A 26,813-nucleotide genomic window follows, 5' to 3' on the forward strand; every position below is an offset into this window, starting at 1 on the left:
TATAGTAATAGGTACGGAAACGTGGCTTTCCAGTGACATCACTAATAGCGAACTTGCACTTGACCCATCTTTTGTAATCTTTCGAAAGGACCGGGAAGGCTTCCAAGGAGGCGGAGTTATTGTGGCCATTAAAGATGACTATCAACCGTCTCTAGTGATAATCGACTCTCCTCTTGAAATAGTGTGGGTCTCTGCATGTATCGGACATGCGCAATGTGTCATTGGTGCATGCTATCGTCCACCCGATAGCCGTTTGGAATTTGTTCATTTTTTCAATGATGCTTTACAACAGGTCTTATCCCAGTTTCCAAAATGCATACTAATATTAGGCGGTGATTTTAATTACCCAGGTATCGAGTGGTCAACTTCTTCCTTAAAGGAAAATTGCAACAGATCTGAGTGTCTTCATTTTCTACAAACCTTGTATTTTCATCACTTAACTCAAGTCGTGCGCGAACCAACTCGGGGTGAACACATACTAGATATTATTTTAACAAATCATCCAGACCTTGCTGCGACACATGTGCTAGAACCATTAAGTGATCACAGGGTGGTGCAATGTTCCTTTTCATTGAAATCTGCCAAGAAATATACAGCGAAAAAATACATTCTCAACTACGCACGCGCCGACACTGGCAGAATAATTGATATGTTAGCCACATTTACAGCAGACTTTGCAAACAATTTTCAAAACAGAACGGTACATGATAACTGGAGCTTGTTCCGCGATAAACTCAAAGAAGTTGAAACTACATGCATACCAAGAATGACCATCAGCTCAAGGCAGAACGATCCGTGGTTTAACCGCGAAGTGAAGAAGTGTATAAACAAGAAGAAAAGAGCGTTCAGAAAAGCTGCGCGAACAAACGCTCCAGAAGACTGGCAAAATTACAAAACCATAGCACACCATACAGAAACAACAATTATCGAAGCTAAACACAAGTTTTTTAATTGCACCCTTCCCAATATGATAAAATTGATCCGAAAAAGTTTTGGCAAGTAGTTAACCCAAAAGCAGATCACACTGCTCCCTTACTACTTTCCGAAAACGGAGCAGTGCTCAACACAAAAGATAGCACTGAGCTATTTAACAAATGCTTCTCTGCAGTTTTCACTAACGAACTGCCACTTGATAACACTCACATACTTGAACAACCATCTGTTCGATTCCCTTTTTCATCCATCATAATAACGAAACATGGTGTTTCTCGTGCCATTGACAGGCTTCCTCATAAAACCAGCCCAGGTCCTGACGGTATAAGTGCTAAACTTCTAAAATTAACCTCGCACTACTCTTCAGTTTTGTTATCTCTAATATTTCAGCAATCACTCGATACAGGGTGCCTACCGGAAGATTGGAAATCAGCATTGGTGATACCGGTATTTAAATCTGGTAATACAACAGACCCTAATAATTACAGACCTATATCACTGACATCTATCTGCTGCAAATTACTGGAACACATCCTATACTCTCACATTATAGCCTATCTTAACGATAATAACCTGCTCCTCAATAACCAACATGGCTTTCGCCAAAATCGCTCATGTCAGACGCAACTTTATGAACTTGTAACAGATATTCACATTTCTTTGCATAGATTTATTAGTACAGACGCCATTTTTATTGACTTTTCTAAAGCTTTCGACCGAGTACCTCATAATCGACTAAAACTGAAAGTTAGAAACCTACAGCTTAACTACAACACGACGCGATGGATTGAGGAGTTCCTAACGAACCGATTTCAAGTAATCAGTCTCAACAACTGCTTTTCCAACCGCACTCACGTCACTTCGGGAGTTCCTCAAGGATCCGTCCTTGGGCCACTGCTATTTTTAATATACATAAATGACATCGCAACTAATATTACCTCACAAATACGTCTCTTCGCAGATGACTGCGTCTTGTATAATGAAATAAGCTGCCCTGCCGACATCTCTGTGTTGCAGTCTGATTTATCAAAACTAACTGACTGGTGTGACACAAGGCAGATGGAAATTAACATAGCCAAAACTAAACACGTAAAATTTGCTTCGATACCTCGACCTACCTCTGACCAATATGCAATACGCGGTATTACTGTTGACTCAGTATCTTCAATCAAGTACTTGGGTGTCCTGTTCACCTCCAATTTAAGCTGGAATGCTCACATTGAACACATCACCACAAAAGCATGCAAAAAACTTGGTTACCTGAAACGTCACTTACACCTTGCTAACACAGATACCAGACTTCGAGCATACAGTTCTCTTATCAGGCCTCCTTTAGAATATGCGTCAATAATTTGGCACCCCCATCACTCTAATCTCACGAACCTACTCGAATCAGTTCAAAATAAAGCTGCGCGGTTCATCTTAACTTCATACTCGCGATATCAAAGTGTGTCCGCCTTAAAGAAATTACTTAATCTCCCTCCACTTGACATGCGCAGGAAATTTTCACGGTTGATCTTCTTCCATAGCCTTTACCACAGCAACACTACATTCGCTCGAGCCCATATTCTTCCCGCTCCCCACATCTCTACCCGCACAGACCATGTTCATAAAGTAAAACCTATATTTGCCAGGACTAACGCTTATCAAAATTCGCCTCTAGTTTTATCTGTTGCCGAATGGAACTCGCTACCTGCAAACACTGTCTCGCTTACGGAATCATCATCATTTCATGCAGCACTGCTAACCTTTTTAGAGTGTGTCAACCTGTCCGAAACCACATTTCCTTGATTATTTACTTAAACAGTGTTTTCAAGTGCTTGGCATTGTGTAAAATTCATTCCGCTTCATCTGATATGTATCTGTGTAGGCTGTTTATCTAAATGTTTATTTGATTGTATCCTTAAACTCGTGTTCCGATGGGTACTGATTGTTTGCTTCACATTTTAGGTTCTTATGTGTGTTTCACGCTACTAAACATTGTATAAACTTCGTTACTCTTTCCTTTCTTTCTTTCTTTCTTTGTTTGCTTCTGCTAGATGTTTTTTATGGTTCCTAATGCCTTCATATATTTACATTGTACAGATTTCACTCATGCTTGAACTTTTTCGTCCCCCCCTATGTAATGCCCTAATGGGCCCTTAGGGTACTCAAATAAATAAATAAATAAAATATTGATGACATCCTGGTGGCAACAGATACGTGGGAAGAGCATGTAATTACGCTGGAAAAACTATTTGATAGAATTCAGCAAGCCAGGTTGACCATAAAACCGGCAAAATGTGAGGTGGGCTTTGAAGCCATTCCTTTTCTCAGACACAAGCTGGGGATGGGCCGTATCGCGACAAAAGACGACATCTTGGACAAAATACAGCAGGCCCAGACACCGACAACCAAGAAAGAGGTACAGCCGTTCCTGGGCTTAACGGGATACTACAGGGACATTATTCCCAATTATGCCCACATAGCCGACCCGCTTGTCGAACTAACTAAGAAGGGGGGCAAGCAATAAGCTGAATTGGACTGCTGAACATGAAAATGCATTCGTGATGTTAAAAGGGCATATGGCAAGACCACCCGTTCTGCTTGCTCCGAATATGAATAAAGAGTTTGTGCTTCGCACTGATGCATCAGACCGAGCTTTAGGAGCCGTACTCTTGCAAGAAGAGTATCGCGTGCTACATCCGGTATTTTTTGCAAGCAAGAGATTATCGGCTAGTGAACGCAACTACTCCACCGTTGAAAAGGAATGTTTGGCGGTGGTGTGGGCGGTAAAGAAATTCCACATTTATCTGTATGGGAGACATCTCAGGATTCAGGCAGATCATCAGCCGCTTGAATATTTAACAAAGGCCAAAATGAACAATAGTAAAGTTATGAGATGGAGTTTGGCCTTGCAAGAATACTCATTTCAGGTTGAATATATTAAAGGCAGAGATAACGTTGGAGCGGACTTCATGAGTAGAGCCAACTGAACAGCTTTAGGCATCTCTGGCATGTATCTTGTTGTTGTTGTTGTTGTGTTAATGTATCTCTGGGATTTATCTTGTTGTTGTTGTTGCTGCTGTTGGTGTTATGTGATTATACAAGGGAGTGTGTTGTGGACACGAACATGTTTATTAAGGACTCTGTGCGGACAGCGGCAGTGGTGTGTTAGTGTTCTGAAAACGCAGTTTGGGGTGCTGTGTTAGTGGTGTGCGTTTGGTGTGTGCTGGACCTCTGCAGTGTGGTGTGTGCTGGGTCCAGAATAGCCACAGAAGATAGTCGGTTGGCATGGATGGCTTGAAGAGGAGTATGACGTGAGCAGTTTTTCATAGAAAAACTCTAGAGAGGGGGGGGGGGCCCTTGTCACATATATTAAGGAGTCTAAATTAAATTTTAAAGGAAAATGGTGTGAAGAAGACGAGGCCAATTAACCGAAGAATAAAGAAGAGGAAGAAGAAGCATTCGGTGAGGTGGAGAGAGATGATTGGTGGAGAAGCATTTGGTGAGGTGGAGAGAGGTGACTGGTGCAGAACAGAAGGAGACGATGACAAGGCTTACAAGGCTTATGTGGGCTAACACCGAGGCTATAAAAGGGCGAGTGAGAGCGAGGGACTGGGGGGAACAGCAGAGAAGCGGAGGCTCCGGCGGGTCAGGGACACATCGGCTGGAAGAGAGCGACGCCGGCTACTGCTCCGGTGAGCTCGCGTTCTACAACTCCACATCGTGGACTTCCTGCCGTGCCTGAGCCCGTTCCGGGGAGTCAACAGAGGACGCTACCACCTGCTACGGCCAGGGGTGTCTCCAGCGCTGTTGCCACCCATCCGGGTGGTGCCCCCACGCCAACGACACCGGCTTCACCTCCACGGGCGCTTGGACCTGGAGCTTGTACGACGCAGCCAGCGACGCCAGCCCAAGCGCGTCGAACGCCGCCAGCGACACCATCCCAAGCACGGCGAACGCCGCCTCGTCGCCGGCTACGGGATCCATACAACGCCGCAGCCACACCGAACCAACCGTGAGCACGAACGCCGACCGCTAATAGTAGAACACTAGTAGTAGACGCTAGTAGCAGTGTGCCCGGGTCGTGTGTATTTCTAGTCTTTGTGCTTTGTGTTAGTTTTGTGTCTAGTGTGTGTGCCACGTAGGGTGTATTAAATGTGCGTTTGTGTGGGTACACCCGTCGCCTAGTCCATTCTTTCGGTCCGAGTGTTCTCCAGGGAGATCCGTGACAGGGTTGGTGAGCGCAACGAAGTGGCAGCAACAGGGATAAGAGGCATGGCACGGTCGGGCATTTCAGGGGGCAGCGGATCTTCAATGATTTAAGGCGGTCAATTGACATGGAATCGTGGCGACCGTGTAAATGAAACGTGTAGAGCTTGTTACTGTGCTTGATGATGTGATACGGGCCATCGTAAGGGCGCTGCAAAGGAAAGCGCTGGTCTCTTTTCTCTTCCAGCGTGTTGCTGACAGCGATGGTGCTGCTACAGCTGCATTAGACTAACCTTGAAGTTTATGAGAAACATGGTTAATATGATGGCATTAATTGAAAGCACTCAAATGAGCACTATGTAACATGCATTCCGAGGGGTATGAGAGCACTACAGGGTTCATGCTCGTCTTGAGCTGCAGGCCTTTCAAGAACTCAACATTTTTTCAAGGTTGAACAAACAACGGCTTATCAAAACATTATTTTCTATGCATCACAAATGTAACTTTTACTCCACAAAAAATTTCTACCAATGAAACCACACAAGCTAAGTTTATTTTCAGCTGCAGCTCTCAAGAAAGCTCAACTCACTATTTTCCAGCCAAATGTTTATGCTGAGAATATCTTACGCTTTCTCATTAACATTTCTCAAACCGTTAATCTTTATCAATCACGTCAGGTCGTTCGTAGCTTCTGCTTTGCTACTGAAGCCACTAAACTATCCAACTCTGAAAAGCTGCTTGCAACTTTTTTTTGGTTGTCAAAAATTTTTTCCAAAACAACGCTTTTTTATGTTTCTGCTTGTTTGCACTTTTTGCCTCCTGCTTTTTTTCTAGCTTCCAAAAAAAGCACAGTAATGATGCCTTGAAAAGGTCATGGCCGGCCACAATTCCTTTGTGATCTGCAGATTAAGAATGCTATCTGCTCTGTACACAGCATCACAGGCTGTGATATGAAAGAAATTCCTTTAAAATTTTTCATGCTAAATTGCTAATTCATGCTGAATTCCTACTCCCATGCCCTCTGGCTCAGAATGAGCAACAGTTGAACTCTTGACAGCTCTCAGTACACAGAACTTATCGTCAGGAGTTCATAATCATTTGCTGAGCAGAGGCAGATTTCACTGGAACTCCTATGGATCTGACGCCACTACTGCCGGATTGGCCAAGCCAAGTTCGCTGTTTTCAGCACAATTTGAAACATCACTGGATAACCCTAGGGGTTTATTTAAGGGGCAACAGACGCGGGTCTTGAAATGAACATTTTTATTGTTAAAGACATCACAAGGAAATTAGGTGTGCATATGTGTTTCTTCTTCCCGTTTTCAAAAATATAATTAGTTCCAGTACATCCCAATTAGTTCCCATATCATAAGAAAATAACTAAAGCCTAATTAGTTAAATTCTTACGGGTCATTAGGGCACACTATACTTTTTTTGGCTTCAATTGAAATGGGGCTGTAGCCAAAGACCTGCCATCTGGAGCTACGCTATTTATATTGTTGCTGAAGTACATCACATAAAAATGTTGAATTTTGTCCAAGCACCATAATTAAGAACTACAGTTAGGTGATATTATGGTTCACAAAATTCGAAATGTTTGACTCAGCCAAACAAAAACAGCATAGCTCCACAGTTTAGTTCTTTCTGAATTCAACGATATAAGAATAACTGAAACTGCAAAATAAAAACTTAATAAAAGCTTTCGGAAAGGTAGTCATGTAGGCAAAAAGCACGAAGCTGAGAAACTCGCATTTGAAGTGTGTGCACCAGCCATTCAGAGGTCATTGTAGAGGCCTCAAAAAACAGCGGAATGCGGATGCTCCGAAAATATTTCACAGTAGTGAGTAATACCAGGTAGTGCAGAAAGGGTTCAGCTTTCAAATAAAACCAAGATGGCAGCCATCAGGGACACAGTTGTGGGAAGCGACGGGCACGAAGTCCTGCCGCATTTCACTCCGAAATAACCATTTCCAGGCTTCGTAGGCGCAAAATATATAGATATTTTAGTAGTTGGAGGCCAAATTTAGACGTTGAAACGTTTTAGGGAGGAACTTTAGAGTGTATTCATCTCGAATATGCCAATTTTGCAGAATCTAAGTTTTCGCATTTTTTCATCATTTCAAGACCCGCATCCCCCCTGTGGGGACCTGCCCTGCAGCCCCCTGAGTTTGCTTTCCCGCGAGGCACCGTGCAGCAGCAGTCGTACCCCGAGGATGAGCGCGTTCCCTTGCCAGTTACATTAACTGGCAAGAGAGGGCGCCAGCGTCGCTGCGCGGGAGACTGCTGAAGCCTGCCCGCGGGAGATGGGGTCTCTTGGGCCGGGATAATCGCCGCGATCGGACGCGTCGCTCGCTGCTCCGCTCTTCGCCGACGGGGCGAAGAAGCGACGGGGAGACAGGCTCCCGTACTCGTCCCGTCCGGCCTGCGGAGTTTATATCCCTTGCCCTTGCGCGGGCGAACATTCGCTCGGAACCTTGCTGGTGAGTCGGACGTCCTTGATTCATTAGCGTACCTTGTTGCTAGCTGGCGTTATTGTTTCTGTAGCAATAAATGCCTGTTTGTGTCAGCCAATGTGTCGTTCCTTTGTTCCCCCAGAGCAAGGCCCGCCGTGGTCGGCGAGCGCTCGGTAGCGTACGCGATCACGGGGTGGGGTCCGGGCGGCTTTGAACCGTGTCAGCCGCGATTGAGTGGGGAGAAAGTACTTATCTCCCCATTGTCAACCCCACATCTGGCGCCCAACGTGGGGCCTGCTCTTGGAACATTGGACGACTGTCGGTTCGGTTCGAGGAACGCTCTTTGTCCGGACTTGACAAGTGCTAGGCCTAGAGTGAATTTTGATCGCTAGGACCTGCGGCATGCTTTCTTGAGTGCGAGGTGTATTGCGCTGCAGCATGTTTGAACTTTTCGACATGCTCAGCACATTTTTTTTCCCTGGAGTTTCTTCGTGAGAATGACTTGGTCCGCATCGAGGGAGTTCGAGGCCTAGCGCCCGCGGAGTCGCCGAGCCCGAAGCGAGTGAGTACGGAAGCCGCGTGGGTGGTCCGAGTTTCTGTACATATTTTCTCTACTATCTCTTTTTCGACTCTGGGAGTCACGGCTCCGGGAGCCGGGTGGCCTGGGGCCACGGGTGCCGCTACGAGCTCGCTGGTATTGCAGCTCGGCACCGGGCGCTCCCGACACCGTCCGATACGGTGGGCGCCGACCGCTCAGAAGCTGCTTTGTGCAGTGAGCGGGGTAGGACCACCCCACAAAGCTGACGTCTCCTCGCGGCTGCGCGCACAAAACCCGTTTCGGGTCTTTGGTGTGGTCACGGTCGTTGTAGGAGTGGTCGTTAGGCCTGAGGCTTTTCGGAGCTGCCTGCACCACATTAAGAGACATGACCACCGGACCGTGACGTTGAGAGGGGGCGCACTTTGCTGCCCGTCCGTTTTTTTTTGTAACCTCGCACGAACTGAGCAGTCTCGTTCAACTCAAGAAAGGGCTTTGTTCACTCGAACTTTGCGTTTGCACAGCCGCCGACACGTTTTGCTAGCAAGTTAGGCATTGTGCCACGAGGCCCTTGCGGATGCCGTTTCCCCTCCCGTGACCTACGTTAAAGGCACGCCGAGAGCGTTTCGACAATTTTGCAGATCCGGTGGAGCCACCCAGGCTTGCTGACCGGTGCACATCGTCTCGCTGCCACCTGCTGCGACGGAGCGGCCTGTATCCTGTTCGCCGCATCCATCCGGGGCAGCTGTGACGAGACCAGTCAGCAGTCACCTCCGGCTGCTGCTGCCCTGGCGACTACTGCAGGATCCTGGCCTGCAGTTTTCCCACCGGCCTTCGATTCGCGGGCCTGCGGACACGGTAGTCCGCGGGCCATACGAGTCGTCCCAGCGGAGACCTTCACGCCGCCTTCGGAATACCGCGGAAGTCTGCGTGGACGCTGTCGGCGTGACCTCCGCTGCAAGACGTGCCTCAAAGACATGAAGACCAGGAGACTCCTCCATAGCATGTACTTTCAGGCGCGTGGGTCTATTTAAGGTTGGGGGGATGTGGGGACCTGCCCTGCAGCCCCCTGAGTTTGCTTTCCCGCGAGGCACCGTGCAGCAGCAGTCGTACCCCGAGGATGAGCGCGTTCCCTTGCCAGTTACATTAACTGGCAAGAGAGGGCGCCAGCGTCGCTGCGCGGGAGACTGCTGAAGCCTGCCCGCGGGAGATGGGGTCTCTTGGGCCGGGATAATCGCCGCGATCGGACGCGTCGCTCGCTGCTCCGCTCTTCGCCGACGGGGCGAAGAAGCGACGGGGAGACAGGCTCCCGTACTCGTCCCGTCCGGCCTGCGGAGTTTATATCCCTTGCCCTTGCGCGGGCGAACATTCGCTCGGAACCTTGCTGGTGAGTCGGACGTCCTTGATTCATTAGCGTACCTTGTTGCTAGCTGGCGTTATTGTTTCTGTAGCAATAAATGCCTGTTTGTGTCAGCCAATGTGTCGTTCCTTTGTTCCCCCAGAGCAAGGCCCGCCGTGGTCGGCGAGCGCTCGGTAGCGTACGCGATCACGGGGTGGGGTCCGGGCGGCTTTGAACCGTGTCAGCCGCGATTGAGTGGGGAGAAAGTACTTATCTCCCCATTGTCAACCCCACACCCCTTAAGTTTCTATTGATAGGGTGTCATCAAATTGGGTAGTTATGCTCACTTTGATCAATTTGGATAGCAGTTCAAGTAGGTCAGAGGGCAGCAGCAGCAAGGATGATGAAACGCAAGTACCCTACTAGACTTGTATTAAAGGAATGTTTGCTGAACCTTCTCACGAATGGCTGAAAATCATAAGCTACATCGACAAAACTTGTTGTTGGGCTAGTTGGTAGGCCATGATCTCAGAGGAACCAGCGCAAAGAGACCAACCAACAAGAAACAAGGAGGCCGACACGGACAGAAGTGCTTCTGTCCGTGTCGGCCTCCTTGTTTCTTGTCCGTTGTTCTTTTTGCGCTGGTTCCTCTGAGAACATCGACAATGCAGCACATAAATGTTTGTGCAAAGAGTACATATGTGTACTTGTATTCATTCCCAGTGCTGGGCCACTCAGTGGTGGATTCAGTCACTGTGGCATGGATTTGGCACCTTGCTTGGATCCAGCAGTGCAATTCTCACAACAAACGTATTTTTACACACACAAAAAAAGTGTTCTTTTGTAGCTGCATTCTTGATATCAGCACTCTGTAGTGACCTATATGAACTGATGGACGACGTCCACAAGTATAACTACATCCAATGCATGACAAACGCCTCTCCCACATCCCTCCAATTAGCCCTGTCCTATGCCAGCTGCAGCCACCTTATCACCGTAAACTTCTCAATCACATTTGCCCAACTGACTTTCTGCCACCCTTGCTCTTGGAATTTATTTTGTTATCTCGAAAGTTCATTGGTTATCTTCTCTGCTCATTACATGCCCTCTCCGTACCCTTTTTTTCCTTCTCAAATTCAGCTCAACTATCATGAACTCTCATTTGTTACTCCTGCTCTCTTCCTGTCTCTTAATATTAAATTTATCATTTAAAAAATTACACACTGTTTAATACATTAGAAATTCAAGGGTTTTCAAGGTGACTCACATAGAACCTGCACTAAGCCTACACAGCTGTCGGGTGTCTCATGTTACGGCACCACAAGTTGGCAGCTGCAACAATCAATTTCTGAACTGTATATGCGATGTAATGACTGGAGGAAACTTTGTAGTCGCTATTTGTTATTTTATTGCAAGCAAAGCAATGTCAAATAATGTCAATTAGCAGTCCACTGATATAATTAAAATATAAATGGCAGCCATCTACTTAAATGCTTAAGGCAAAATATCAAATATAGAAAAGCTTGAAGCGAAACAAAAAACAAACAGCCCGGGATGTGTTTGGCTTGTTTAGCCGATGCACATATACACTGCGACAAGCTTGGGACACATCAATGATCAGCGAGTATATGCCATAGATTCTAAAAAAGCTACTCCGCAGCTGTTCGATTTTGCATTACCATGTGCTGCTGGACACTTGAAGCCTCATAAAATCCGCAGGAGATGGGCCTCCACTCAATCATTCGATGGTCGGCTGCTTGTACCACGATCAAAACATTCACATTTGACGCTTCAGCACCAAGAACAGTAGCCCCGTGAGCTTTCTCAAATTGTGCAATTTGATACAGGCAGATCTTTTAACCACGACAGCGTAGTACTCCCATGTCGGAAAAAATTGTCTGGCATCAACGGCGTTAATGACCATTTGAAGCCTCGCAGCTGTAGCCGCCAGAACAACCAGCCACTCCGGCCGCTCAGAATTTACATTGGAAATCAGTAGTTTGATCATTTCAATGTAAAGTTAAGGTGTCAACGGTGACAAGTAACAACTTCCGACATTTTATGATAAGCAGTGGAGTTCCAAAGCACTTTCGGTACGGCGCGGCAGCTTCAGTGCGCAGCACATTAGGCCTAGCAACATCGAGCAAGCAGCACGCAACAATCCGCCATTGCCCAGCATGCCAGCAGGGCGACAACAAAAAAGAGGGGGAAAAAACAAGATCTTTTTTTCCTTTTGGTCTACTTAATATAGCAAATGCTGTGTAAATGACAGAGGCTCTAGGCGCAGTCTCAGCAGAAAGTCAAGTCGCCAGTATGTTCATAAAATGCCTGACGCAAAGCATCTTCGAAGAATCAGAGCAACTACATACCTGGCATTTCGTCCAAAGCATTGAATTCAATGCACATGTGACCCCTATGTAACACAGTGACGTGAGCACACACGACTCGTCCACGTCAAACTGCCCCGAGGCAGCGTGATCTCAGCATGACTCTCTCAGGACAAAGGCAGGGGCAGTTTTAAACGCTTGCGAAAAAAAATTTGTCTGATAGCTAGTGTAGCGGGTGCATTAATTACACAAGTATGTGCACTGCCAGAGATTTCTGAAATACCGCGAAAATTCGCCACAGCGCTGATTTCGAAAAAGATCAACACTGACACATTTTTAGAAACAAATATTGCTCATGGACTTTCCAGTCCAATCTTGCAAAGCTTTGGTTCTATTTCACAACAGCGAAATAGTGAAACTTTTCGCAGGTCGTGTGAATTTCGTTGCAGTGTGATTAGACTGTACACCTGTCAGCTGAGCTGCCAATCACACCAACATTACTAGAACTGAACCAATTTCGCAGCTTCCCATGCTGGCCAGCAACGGAAAGTGGCCCCAGTGGCAATCACGAGAACAAACAGTGCTGCAGTCGAGCCATGCTTCCGGTCGAGCTCTGTCTGCTACAGCCATAGCAAAACACAGGAATGAGAGCTGAAGTAGCCATGCTTGCGGGACGTTTTCTTTTCTAGTTTTTCATTTAGCTCACTTCTAATGAACCTTGAAGTGATATGTTTAAATTGTAACTATTTGCTCTCAGCTCTGGAACATGTGCATGAAAGAACTGCTACTGTAGTGGTTTTAAAAAAGTGCGCTCAATGTATGCACGCGGCGTGTATAGCTCTTTGTGCTTCTTACTAAACTGTATGAGTGTTCTGATTCCGTGGCACGCGTTAACAGGTCGCAAACACAAGGAAAATTAAAACTTTATCTTGCATTTACAAACTTGTAAAAACGCGGTGCTGCCACAGTCGTGCAGCGCGGTTGAAACAGCGAATGAGTCACGAGTCCCCTGACATGAAAACTCCGGGAGAGGGAGCACTTAAGAGGGAGAAAGAACGCAGGCGAGAGTGAAGGTGCACGGGGAGAAGGAAGAAGCAGAGGGAAGAAGAGAGGAGTCCAGTGTTCGCAGATGAAGCCGGCGCCTGGGCAGGAAATTCGAAAACGAACTCGGGACAGCACACTCCCCGTCTGGTTATACATATAACCACTATATGATGTTTTTAGTCCTCACAAGGAATAAGCAGGACTGTCTAAGTCACAGGACGGAGAAACGTCTTGCACACTCCCCGTGTTGCCGTCTTGATCTCGACCTTTTGCACCTTGCCGTCGGCACTCGCGATAGCGTTCACAATGAGTCCCATAGGTCACTCGTTGCGATGAAAATGGCTGTATCTCAGGGGAACGAGGTCACCTGCCTTGAGACTTCGAGTTGGGCCCTGCCACTTACGACTCTGCAGGGTGGTAAGGAACTTGCGTCGCCAGCGGCACCAAAAGGCGTCGGCCAGCCACTGAACCTGCCACCACTGTCGCCGATATATATCTTTGTCATTTAAGACTGGTGCCGCTGTGTTGCCGCCGACCTTCTGGGACAGAAGCGTTGCAGGAGTTAGCACTTCCCAGCACTCGGGGTCCGTTGAGACAGGAACGATGGGACGCGAATTTATGATCCCTGAGACTTCTGCCAAGAGGGTTACAATGACTTCGTGAGTAAGGCGACGAGAGATACTCTCAAGAAGCATGGAGTCCAAAATTCGCCGTGTGATTCCTACCATTCTTTCCCGCACTCCTCCCATGTGACAAGCATGAGGGGGATTGAATAGCCAAGTGCATCCACGGTCTGACAGGAATGTTCCTAGCTTCTCGTGGTCTGGGCCACTGGTGCTCACTTTTAGTTCGGAGCATGCCCCAATAAAATTTGTCCCGCAATCAGACCTCAGTTGCTTTGCCGGGCCCCTTATGGCAAAGAATCTCCGGAGCGCATTAATAAAACTTGAGGTATCCATGCTCTCGATTACTTCGATATCAACCGCGCGGATACTCATGCAAGTGAAGAGTACGGCCCACCGTTTGCTGTTGGCCTCACCGCCTCTGGTGCGACGAGACGCGACTTGCCATGGGCCAAATACATCTAGTCCGACATAAGCGAAAGATGGCTCGGTGCTTAGTCTTTCTGCGGGCAGGTCTGCCATCTTCTGCTGTAGCTGCCTTCCTCTGAGCTTACAACACGTAACACAGCTGTGTATGTATGAGGCGATGCTACGCTTAGCTCCGAAGATCCAGAACCCAGCTGCCCTGACTGCTCCCTCAGTGAAGTGGCATCCTTGATGTTTGACCTGTCCGTGATAATGCCGCACAATCAGGGTGGTGACATGGTGTCGCCCTGGCATGATGATGGGTTTCTGCTCTTGCTGGTCGAAATGGTTGGCTCTGCCTAGTCGGCCACCAATTCTCAAAAGGCCGTCGGAATGAACCCATGGATCCAGTCTCCACAGAGGGCTTGACTTCGGTAGTCGCTTCCCTCATTGCAAGGTTTTCAACTCCTCTGAAAAGGCTTCCTTCTGGACAGATAGCATAATGGCTGCTTTTGCTCGGGCTAGGTGATCTGCAGAAGGTCGCAGTTGGTGAGATGAGCTGTTATGCGGGGAGTTTGACACGTTTTCGGAAGTGCCCTGAATTTTGTCCACTAGCCGTATGAGCATTGCAACTGCGCGAGTCAGCCTAACCCAACTTGATAAGCGCTCAAACCGCTTGCTGCCGAGTTGTTTCACGTCTACACTGGTTGCGAGAACGTTTGCCTGGGGCCGCACCTCCGTGTCGGAATCCGCATCGACCAAGTCGAACTTGCCCTTTAATACCTGCGAGCAGTGATCTTGACGATACAGAAAGTCCGGGCCAGTCAGCTAGGGCGATCCTGCCATTTGGGCTGCTGGCACAGACCAGGTTCCGGGATCCGCAGGGTTCATGTCAGAAGGAACATAGTGCCATTGCTTTGGCCATGCAGAGCTCCTGATGCATTCCACCCTGTTGCTGACATACACAAAAAACATTCGCGTCTCATTATGTATATAGCCTAGGACGACTTTGCTGTCAGTATGGAAGTTTACAGCATCAAGTTCCATATCTATTTCACGACTGATAAGCTCTACTAGGTCCACTGCCAACACAGCGCCGCACAGTTCAAGCCTTGGGATGGTGTGTTCCGGATGCGGTGCTAGCTTAGCCTTTCCTATGACGAACCCGACATGACACGCACCATCTGGATATGTCACTCTGAGGTAAGCCACTGCAGCCACAGCTTTGGTTGATGCGTCAGAGAATATGTGCAGTTCCTTGCACTCTGCAGTAGTGAGTGAGGCAGGGGCATAGGTGCGAGGTATGTCCAGCTGCTCGAGTACTTGCAAGAAGTCTTTCCACGTCTCCCAGGCGGCTCTCTTGTCGTCAGGAAGTGGGCAGTCCCAGTCGCATGTCTCAGCGACTAGCTCTCGGAGGAGGGACTTCCCTTGAATGATGACTGGAGCAACAAACCCAAGTGGATCATACAGGCTATTCACCACTGACAAGACACCATGCCGAATGAATGGCTTTTCTTGGATTGGAGTCGTAAATGTGAAGACATCCTTCTTCAGATTCCAAGAAACTCCCAGACTGCGTTGGATCGGCTGTGAGCCATTACACAAGTCAAGATCTTTCAAATCCTTGGCACGGTCTTCTTCTGGAAACGCTTCTAACACTGTAGGGGAGTTAGAGGCTATCTTGTGGAGCTTAAGGTTTGATGCGGCCAACATCTGTTGCGAGCGGCGTATTAGGCTGATGGCGTCCTTGTCTTTGGAGAGAGACTTCAAACCATTGTCAACATAGAAATCCCTCTCAATGAACTGCCTGATGTCGCTGCCAAATTCTTCCTCTCCTTCTCGTGCTGTTCTCCGCTGCCCGTACGTTGCTACTGCAGGTGAAGGGCTATTTCCAAACACATGTACCTTCATTCGATACTCTACCACGTCACTGTAGATGTCGTTGTTGCGGAACCACAGAAATCTTAGATAGTTTCGGTGGTCGTCTCGTACCAGGAAGCAATAGAACATGTGCTTAATGTCCACAGTTATGGCCACAGGTTCCTTTCGGAATCGGATGAGCACTCCTAGCAGCCTGTTGATCAAGTCTGGACCGGTAAGCAGCACACCGTTTAGAGACACACCCTTAAACTGTGCACTGGAGTCAAACACGACTCGTGTTTCCCCAGGCTTTCGTGGGTGGCAAACGCCGAACATGGGGAGGTACCAACATTCTTCTCCTTCTCGAACCGGTGGAGCTTCCTCGGCATGGCCATTCTTGAACATCTTGTCCATGAAGCTCGCGAATTGTTCCCCGAGTTCTGGCTTTCTCTTCAAGGGCCGTTGGACAGCAGTGAGGCGTGACTCGGCCAAGCATTTGTTATTTGGAAGCCAAGGTGTTGGAGAACAAAAGGGAAGAGGCGCTACCCAACTGTTGGATTCGTCCCATGAGAACTCTAAGTCCATCAGCTTCAAGAACTTCCTGTCCTCAACAGAAAGGGAAGGTCTGTTGTCATCCTCCGTTGTCTGGAACAGCGTTTCAGCAATCCCATCATCATAGCTGTCTTTCCTAGCAGCGTGCTGAGCTGGTTGGAACCAGTGTGTCGACCCTTGCGTGCCAGCGAGCTTCTCTTTGACCAGAAAATGACTCTGATATGGCTCGAAAAGGGAGGGACGTCCATTCTCAAGGACGTTTGTTTTGACGTTGCTGACACAGTCCGGTGTGCGACTTCGACTTATGCAGACATTTCCTACGATGACCCATCCCAGATCCAGTCTCTGAGCAAATGGAGCATCAGCCGGTCCGTTGCGCTGTTGTCGCACCTTGTGTAGTCTGAGGATGTCTCTCCCGAGGAGAAGTAGAATCTTGGCCTCCGGGTCCAAACGAGGAATGAATTTAGCTACAGCTCTGAGATGAGGGTGATGCGATGCCACTTCCGGTGTTGGAATCTCGTTCCTGTTGTTAGGCATCTCGTTGCACTCGATGAGTGTTGGCAAGGGTAGCTTCACAGAGCCATGAATGTCTTCAATGAGAAAGCCGGATGCCCTTCTTCCTGTCGCCTCGGTAGTTCCAGCACATGTCCTTAGCGTGTAGGGGAAACTGTCACCATTGAGCCCGAAAATGTTGAACTCTCTTCTTGCAAGGTGCCTGTTGCTCTGGTCGTCTAAGATGGCATACATTTTTTCATTGTTGTGAGGCTTAGTCGGATGACTGACTTTCACCAAGCAGACCTTAGAGCAGGATTCGCCACCGCTGCTTTGACCGCAGACCTCTGTACACTTAGATGACACTTCAAGTGCGGAATCTTGGTCTAGACTTGCATCTTCAGAGCCGTTATGAGTTACAGGAGACTTATGGCTGACATTTCCGGCATGAAGTGCTGTGGCATGCCTATCGCTACCACAATCGTCACATTTGAGAACTGTTTTGCAGTCTTTTGCAAAGTGGTCTGTGGAAGCGCAGCACCTGAAGCCTATCCCATAATTTTTCAGCAGAGATTTTCGTTCATCCAGCGGTTTTTCTCTGAAGGCACGGCACTTCCGGAGGGGGTGAGGTTTCCTGTGCAGAGGACAATACTTGGCTGTATCATGCCACTTTGGTGCGTTTGAGGGCAGATGGTCAGTGCTGGCCTCCACGTCCGCCAGTTGCACTGAGATGGGTGTTCTTCTCATGCTGTCATTCGTTGCCCATCTGCCTGCACTTGGGAGCCTTGAAGGGGTGCTACTTGCGGAGTTAAGTTTGAAGCTAGGATCGCTTTTCGTTTTCGCTTGGTCCCTGATAAAGCTGGCAAAGAACGAGAAAGGGGGAAAGGCGACCTGATGATTTTGTTTGTATTTCGAGCCTTTCGCGATCCACGTGTCTTGCAAGCGCTGGGGCAGCTTTTCTACAATGGGGTTTACCCCTCTTGCGGTGTCTAGAAAAGAAAGCCCAGTCAGGTGAGGGTCACATTTTGCAGCCTCAACTTCAAGACGCAGGTCTCCCAGCTCTCTCAGTTTCTGGGTGTCTTTCTCGGACAGTCTCGGGAAACTTGAAATTCTCCTGAAGATGGCCTCTTCTACAATTTCCGGGCGACCATAGCATTCCTCAAGTCTTTCCCAAACTACCTTTAACCCGGCCTCGGCGTTGTCGATGTGCACGGAACGCAGCCGCTTTGCATAGCTTGACGACTCGGTCCCGAGCCATTTCACAAGAAGGTCAAGTTCTTCGCTTGCCGTGACTTCGAGAGTCCGTGTCATTCCCTTGAACGTAGCTTTCCACGACCGGTAGTTTTCAGGGCAGTCGTCGAACTTCGTAAGCGAGGTACTCACAAGGTCGCGTCGAGTCAAATACTTTGCCATAGCGGTCAGTTCGGGGGCGTTCGCTTCATCTCCCTGCTGACGAGCAATGTTCTGCGCGATCCCTTGGATGCGAGCGCTTGGTGTACATGCAGCGTGGTCTTCAGGTGCTTCATCCACGTTCTGAAAGACGCAATGCTCTCCGCCATCATGCTGCTGCGATTGCTGGCGCGGGCCGAGTCGCACGTGAGCCTGGTCAAGCACGTAGTCAAATGTACGTTGAGCGCGGTCTTCGGATGCCTCGGAGACAGTCCGATAGATGTGATGCTCCCCTCCGTGCTCATCTACGGCAGCCTCCAGGATCTCTGCTTGTGCTTCCGCGGCTGCTGCTTCTCTTTCCAACTGCATCACATGCAACTCAGTGTCGAGCTCCACTTTCTTGCGTTCGATTTCCGCAGCCGCATTTTTTTCTTGTTCTTCCAGTTTGGCCTTTTCCAGTTTCACCGCGGCTTCTTTCTTCGTAAGAGAAGCCTGTAGTTGCGCTGCGGCGGCTTCCGCTCTTGCTCTGACGGCGAGCATGCTTGGCGTTGTCGAGACGGTCGAACGCTCCGAACGAGCTGAGCGCGACGAATGCCGTGACTGCACAGAGCTTGCCATTGTCTCAAAGCACGCGAGCTGAGATTATTCCGGACTCACTTGAGCGGCGGGCGACTTGCGGTCTTGCGACGCCATTCCGTCCGTGGCTGCGATGCGAAAACGGAACTTCTGAAGAGCGGAACCAGCCAGCGGAGCCGCCGAAGCCTAGGTGCTTCCGAAGAGCGCGTGAGACACCAACTCGACGTTCATCGCGTTTTTACTGTTCTGATTCCGTGGCACGCGTTGGGACTGCGGCCACTCCTCAGATAGTTAACAGGTCGCAAACACAAAGAAAATTAAAACTTTATCTTGCATTTACAAACTTGTAAAAATGCGGTGCTGCCACAGTCGTGCAGCGCGGTTGAAACAACGAATGAGTCACGAGTCCCCTGACATGAAAACTCCGGGAGAGGGAGCACTTAAGAGGGAGAAAGAACGCAGGCGAGAGTGAAGGCGCACGGGGAGAAGGAAGAAGCAGAGGGAAGAAGAGAGGAGTCCAGTGTTGGCAGATGAAGCCAGCGCCTGGGCGGGAAATTCGAAAACGAACTAGGGACAGCACAATGAGCTTCCATGTGGATCCGTACAAAAGCATTACTCGTGCACGTATAGATTAGCCTAGTGCAAAGATACCTACCAAAAGCTCCCAGGCCAACGAGCCCATGGCAGAAGCCTGTTGGCAGGAGTCCAATGGCGGCTATAGGCGTATGTTGTCACGATAACTTCGGTAAACTGTTTGCATGAACAAATGAGCAACAGTGGAACTCCTCCTTGACACTTCCATTCCCAAAAACAGCTGGTGCCAGAGATTGAGTGTCCTGTACGGTGCACACCTGACTGGAGCTTAAGCCACTGTACTTGGCGACCCACTCCCACAAGGCCATATCTACTTCTTCTATGCCAACTTTGTGACCATTAGGGTGCAAGACAAAATCTATTCTGATACCTTCTGTTTCTCTAAATGCCTGAAATTAACTGTAATAATAATCTTCTGAAATGCCACAAGTAAAACTGTGCCGCAAATTCACGCTGCATAGTTTTGTTCTTTCTCAGATCTCACCTAGGCAGCCGATATCTATTTCAACATAGTGCTAAACAGGTGAAGGAAGGAAGCTGTTATAGCTGCTTAAAATCAGAACAAGTAGCAACCGTCACAAGAGTTCTTCACACTGCCTTTTGTGCTAAGTGTCAATTTCCGACCATACGAGCTGAAACTTTCAAGAATTCATACTGAACATGGAGTATTGCTTCTGCGTGCCTCTCTCGATGGTTTGTGAGTGAAAATTAACTTATGACTGGAGATAACAGCAGACATCTGGCACCAAGTATGGAAACACATCTTTACACTATTATATATTCTAATCAAAATAAATGCCCCTATCTAAAGCTAGACGCCGGCTTTCCAAGTAAATATATATTGCGTAGCACTATCGGAAAAGCACGGTAGCAGAGATTAGCTACAGCATTAAGAGATACAGGTGCGCACAAAAATAAACAGAGCATGCTATTACCTTCAAACCTTCTTCAAGAGTTGCCTAATTGAAATTGCCAGCTAACTGTATATGCATGCTGGTAGTGGACGTTCGTGCGCTTTCTCATGGACAAACAATGTTTCTTCATTTCTAGTAGGAAAGGTGTGATTACACTTGGAACAGTGTAGCACGGTCCGCTCACTTACGCCCTTAACTGTATAACTTGCCAACGTAAAATTTATCTGAAGTGTTAAATCCACGCAACAGACTCCTTATAGGGTGTGTGCACTTTCGAGAGGAACTTTAAACATTTTTAGTAAATAAACAATGACCGCATATCGACTGCTTTCTGAATAACATTCCATTCGCTTTTCGCACCTCGACCGTGCCTCAGGGGTAGAGTGGAGGGACTCGGTCAGTCTCGAAAGCCATCGTCCATGCGCTGCGCCGGCAACTGAGCAATGCATGTGAGCCAGCACACGTGCCTAATACCCAGCTCTGTGGCTTCAGTGCCTTCTCCTAAATCACATTTCTGTGCACTTCTCAGGTCGTCCAGCCATTCGCAAGGAAAAAATGAATGTGTCATGCAAATGCTCGCAAGCGCCGGAAAGAAATATGCAATCGAAATCAACAAAGGTAGTCAGTTTAGGGTACAGAAGCGTGAATTGTTGGGCGAGTTGGTACATGCTGACGTGAAAAAAACTAGCGAGCAAAGACGCAAGACCAGAGGAAGACGACGCACACAGACTGTCGCCGGACTTTCAACACACTTTCGAGCTGAAAGTCCGGCGACAGTCTGTGTGCATCTTACTCTGGTCTTGCGTCTTTTCTCGCTGGTTTTTTTCACGTCAATCAGTTTAGGGTAAACCTACTCTGATAAGGTGCTCTGCTGCAGTTTATATTAACGAAACAATCGAACAAAATGCATGAGATTAGTTCTCTCCTTCATCCTTGTATCCTTAAAACTCCCCTTTTTCAGGAGAATGAAGGACTGTCTTACCAGAAAAACAAATTATTGCTTCTCGCTGGCCGTCATGAATGCAATCAACTACAAGTTGTTCGCAGAACAATGCACGTGGAAAAGAGGACACTGTAGCAGTTTCGCTGCACTTGTGTTAATCTGAGCACATTATTATCGCATCTTATTATTGCATCACAGATGCATGAACAAGCAGTTGTGACTTGCCTGCCTCATTCCAAAGAGCAGTGGTGTCACAAATAAAGCACATGTGCGCACAACCTCTTCTGCAGCATCATCAGTTCGCATGACCACCACTGGGGCCACATTTCTGGTGTTGCTAAAAAACTACCATAAAAACCGGACTATAGGTCGGACCGGAATATAGGTCGACCCCCTAACTAACCAATTCTAAAAATGAAAAAGATCTTTTTCAATGGGAAAAGTACCGAAAGACATCCTTACTTTGAAACAAATGCGACTCGAGAGGTTGCACAATGGTGACAGTATTTAATTTCATTTAAATGCTGCTTGTATGTACACCCGGCAAATTTTTTAACAATATCGCGCACCAATCGGCCCGCGTGTTTGTTTCTGGAACAGGCAAGTACGGCGCCGTAGAGCAAAGCCCTCCTCTTCATGAATCGCCGCAACCAGGATGGCGAGCCTTTGAATTGCGCCCTCGTGAGTCTAGAGGCACGCGCGATCTCTGCCGCTTTCACGCGGATGCATTCGGCAGTCACAGGCAGCGATCTTGCTCGCAGCGCAACGTTTCCTTCCTATTCTCGATACACTACGGTCTGCCCACGAAATGATGTTTTCTTCTGGTTGCTGCAAGTTGTAATACGCAGCTTCTGCCTCCGCCAGTACTGAATGCTCTTTTCGGATACTCCAAATTCGCGCTGTGCCGCCAGATTCCCGTGAGCTTCCTCGTACTCGATCGTGTTTTTTTTGAAGGCGACGGTAAATTGCCGTTAGCTTCCGCTTTGCATCTACTGAAACGCAAAATGGCGGCACTGCTGCTGATGGCGATGGTGATGGAGGCTGTTGACTTCAGCCACCCAATGTTGCAAGACTTCCGTATTTTTTCCGCCAATGACCGGTATATAAGACGGGGGTCGACTTTTCACCATGGTTTTTTGAAAAAAAGTTCGACCTATATTCCGGTTTTTACGGTAGTTTGTTCTAGTAACATTGGATCACACAACCGGGGATCGCTATTGGTCACGCAGAGTCCTGAAACAGCTCTTTAATTGGCCAGACGAGACAACAAATTGCTGGATGCACCTGCGGTGCATGCTCCAAGGCAGTGAGTGCCTCGTGTCATCTGCCACCTTTCTTCTTCCTACTCAGAGTTACACATTTAAACAATCAAAACAGGCATAAGTTGGGGTTGTCTCTGAATGCTGACTGACATGGCAAATTTTTTCGTGCACGTGCTGACCTTAGCAGTGATGCTCACTTCCAGTCACACTAAGTGGCTGCTCTCTCGCCACAGTGCAGCTGCACCGTCAGAGCACCTGTCTTTTTTTCCAGTGTGCTACTGCTGCTACTGCTGCGCTGTTTTGACAAAGCTTTGCCGTCCTAGCTGTTGTGTTTGGCGTGACAGAAGACAATTCTCAGAGTCTCTACGGTGCAAGCAATCGCACTTGCTCCAGCGAAAACTACATAAACATGCTATGTTCAACCCTTGGACGAAAACCACTCGGCTAGCTGCCCCCATGATCCCAGTACACCTCAAAAGCCAAACCTTATACAACTAACATGTGTGTGCATTAAAATGGCACAGGAAAGCAAAAAATGGTTTCAAGCAACTGCCTTATAGAGCCGCAAAGCTCACGCATCAGGTGTCGCATAGTAGTGAAAAGCTCTCACGGTAGTTTATATGCAGCCCACATGGGATGAAAACACTGCAGGAAAGCGAGATAAAACGGCTTTAAATAATGGACTAGCGCAACTGCAAAATAAGCAACTGCCGCACAATACTGACGAGCTCCTGCATTCTTCACCTGAATGTAGGTAACAGACGTACCGCTGTAATGCGAACATCGTACTACCCTCTCCGATAGGTTTCCGTACATTTTCCTTTTGTATCCTGCCAGCATGTGTTTATAGCACTGATCGTGACCTACTGTATTCCCGAGATGTAAGTAAACCCCCCCCCCCCCTTATGTAATGCCCTGCCACACAGGGGTCTTTAAGGGTCAATAAATGACGATGATGATGATAAACTAATTGGGATACAGAACAAGTGCACTTTGCGGCTGTACAAGTGAGTCCCTTAAAGCTGTTTCATGCTTTCGTCCAGTGTTTAAGTGGCATCAGGTAGCACCTGTGCATGGTATGGCAGAAAACTTTCCACAAAAGAAAAAAGAAGAAAGTGTCATTTGTGAAGGAAATGAACTGAGAAAAGGTCTCCTAGCCACATCACAAAAAGCTGCTCATGGATCGAGTCAGAGCAGTGGAAATCGGTGACGCAGGGTTGCGTCCCTGTGGTTTGGTCCACCGTGTGAATCCACCACAAAGGGATTCCACTGTACTGTAGTCAACACGAGCGCTGATTCACAGTACTTACCTCTGCTTAGCAAGAACAGCTGGCCACTCCGAACGGTTTGGTGGTAGAAAGCCAAGCAAAAGCTGGAAGACAAAAAAAAAAACCTTCATGACACTCCACCTGGCATTCAACAGTTACGTCATGACCATACAAAACATACTTGTGATATAAAAACTATGTTACACTTAGGTGAAGTAATTAAAGAGGGAGATTTACGCACTCTGAAACAAAATTTAAAGGAGTATAAACACCTAATTTTTAAGTGCATATTTCCTTCTTTGTAAAAATGCATAAGGCATACCGTAAAATTCCGAACAAGCGCCTTCACCCGTGCAAGGGCCCTTTTTAACTTCACTGTTAATTTCATATTTCCGCGCTATTCCTGCTATTTCTTTGTCAAATGAATCCCAGAAGCAGCAAAATGTCCAATTAGGGTTCTTGCAGGTTTTCAAATTTTCTTTGAGTTTTTTATTTGTCATAACTGTCGGACATGGACATAGTTGTCACACTGTGAAAATGCACAAAGTTGGAATTCAGCGCTGTGTCCATTTGCGTGCACTGTTAGTGATATTGTTTCTGCACCATAGTCAATTGGTTGTGCTCGCATTTACTCTTGCTCACAAGATCCTCCCATCCAAGAAATATGCATAAGAATGCCATATTTACACAAATATAATGCGAAGAGAGAGTATGAGACCTCACGAAAATGTAAAAATAGACATATTACAATTATAACATGATCTCGGAGTATTCCAGCGAACTAGAGCCCTTGGCTCGGAAAAAATGAAGACTGCATGCAAAAATACGGAAGCAACGGATATGCTGATATTACTTGAGGCATAATCATCATCATCATCAGCCTGACTACACCCACTGCAGGGCAAAGGCCTCTCCCATGTATCTCCAATTAACCCTTTCCTTTGCCAGCTGCACCCATCCTATGCCTGCAAACTTCCTAATCTCATCCGCCCACCTAACCTTCTGCCGTCCCCTGCTACGCTTAATTTTTCTTGGAATCCACTCCGTTACCCTTAAAGACCAGCGGTTATCTTGCCTTCGCATTACATGCCCTGCCCAAGCCCATTTCTTCCTCTTGATTTCGACTAGCACATCATTAACCCGCATTTGTTCCCTCACCCATTCTGCCCACTTCTGGTCTCTTAACATTACACCTATCATTTTCCTTTCCACAGCTCATTGCGTTGTTCTTAAGCTGAACCCTTTTCGTCAGTCTCCACATTTCTGCCCATAGGTGAGTACCGGTAAGATACAACTGTTGTACACTTTTCTCTTGAGGGAAATTGGTAAACTGCCATTCATGATCTGAGAGTACCTGCCATACGCACTCCACCCCATTCTTATCCTCCACAACGAAGGTAATGAGCTGCTAGGAGAAACCAATTTTTCGACAACCTTGCGACGCATGGGCAAAGGAGAGAGTGATGGCATGGGAGACTGCATGCATGAACTCTTCAGAGGCTTTTCTGTGCTTGACAGTGTTGGACTAGGGAACCAACCCTGTGAATGAAGATGGAAGACGCCGTCTGAAGCCGCGAAGATCTCTTTTCTAGAGCTCAATAAATGTTTTTCCGATCCGATCCTTTTATTTCATTTCATTTCATTTATTAAGTCCTCAAAGGCCCCATTTAAGGGGTATTACATGAGGGGTGGGCGGGGAGTACGGCAGTTATGACAAAAAAAAATGATTTTCGATGGCAGTCTTGAATTGTTGAAGATCTTCAAGGGAAGCGATATGGCCGGGAAGGTCGTTCCAGTCCAGGGCAGTACGGAGGAAAAATGATTTTTGGAACGTTGTGGTATGGGCGCGCTGGGGGTAGACTGCTTTGAGATGGCTGTGACGGGATAAACGATGGGCTGGGCGGATGAGTGCGTTGTTCGGTGGCAAGCTGTGAAAAAATGTATGATAAAGAGAAAGGCGAGCTAGTTGACGACGGGATGCTAGGGTACGAAGTTCAAGTCGAGATTTTAGTCCAGTTACACTAGCGCGATATGAGTACTCTGAAAGAATAAATCACGAAGCGCGATTTTGAATAGATTCCAGTAAATTCGACAGGTTGGTTTGGTGAGGATCGAATATAGAACTGGCGTACTCTAGTTTAGGTCGGACAAGTGATATATAGGCAATTAGTTTGACGGAAGGGGGTGCTACGGAAAAGTTACGCCGTAAGTAGCCAAGGACGCGATTGGCTGAGTTAGCTATATTAGTAACATGACTGTGCCAGGATAGGTAACTGGAGATATGGACACCTAGGTACTTAATATTGTCGGTTTGAGTTATGGGACAACCGTAAAGGAGGTAGTTGGGAAGTGAGTAGTTACGTCGGCGGTGAAAAGAGACTAAAAAGGTTTTATTGACATTTAGTTTCATGAGCCAGGTATCGCACCACTCTTGCACTTTAACGAGGTCGTTCTGTAGGACGGCAACATCTGATTGGTTATTTATGGAGCGGTAAATCCTGATAAGCGGTATGATCCTGATAAGCTGTCACTACCTGCCCTAAGTAGACTTATTCTTTACTATTTCCAGCCCCTTGCTGTCAACTGTGAACTGCTGTTCCCTTGCTCGACTGTTGAACATTACTTTGGTTTTCTGCATGTTAATTTTTAGCCCCAGCATTCTGCTCTGCCTGTCCAACTCGCTGATCTTGCTTCACAGTTCATCTCCTGAGTGACTCAGCAAGGCAATGTAATCAGGGAGTCGCATATTATTTAGGTATTGTCTATTTACTCTTATTCCCAACTGTTTCCAATTCAGGCCTCGGAATACCTCCTGTAAACAGGCGGTGAATAGCATTGGCGAGATCGTGTCTCCCTGCCTGATGCTCTTCCTTATTGGAATTTTATTGGAGACTTTATGGAGGACTATGGTAGCTGTGCAGTTCCTATATATATCTTCCAGTATTTTGACATAAGGCTCTTCTACACCCTTATTCCGCAATGTCTGTACGACTGCTGAGGTTTCCACTGAGTCAAATGCTTTCTCGTAATCAATGAAAGCTATATATAGGGGTTGGTTATATTCTGCACATTTCTCTATCACCTGGTTGATAGCGTGAATATGATGTATT

General features: G+C 47.5%; 1 protein-coding gene across 5 annotated transcripts in view; it reads right to left on the reverse strand.

Moving 5' to 3' along the window:
- LOC144112053 (TBC1 domain family member 13) overlaps window positions 1-26,813 on the reverse strand; it is a 288,796-nt gene that overhangs the window by 217,634 nt on the left and 44,349 nt on the right. For all 5 annotated transcript variants that reach the window (XM_077645129.1, XM_077645126.1, XM_077645131.1 and 2 more), the window contains one exon: window positions 23,746-23,807. In XM_077645129.1, the coding sequence (XP_077501255.1) occupies window positions 23,746-23,807 (62 nt within the window). The remainder of the gene's footprint in view (window positions 1-23,745; window positions 23,808-26,813) is intronic.

The sequence above is a fragment of the Amblyomma americanum genome, unplaced genomic scaffold (assembly GCF_052857255.1).
Source record: "Amblyomma americanum isolate KBUSLIRL-KWMA unplaced genomic scaffold, ASM5285725v1 scaffold_37, whole genome shotgun sequence".
In the NCBI taxonomy this organism is placed as follows: domain Eukaryota; kingdom Metazoa; phylum Arthropoda; class Arachnida; order Ixodida; family Ixodidae; genus Amblyomma; species Amblyomma americanum.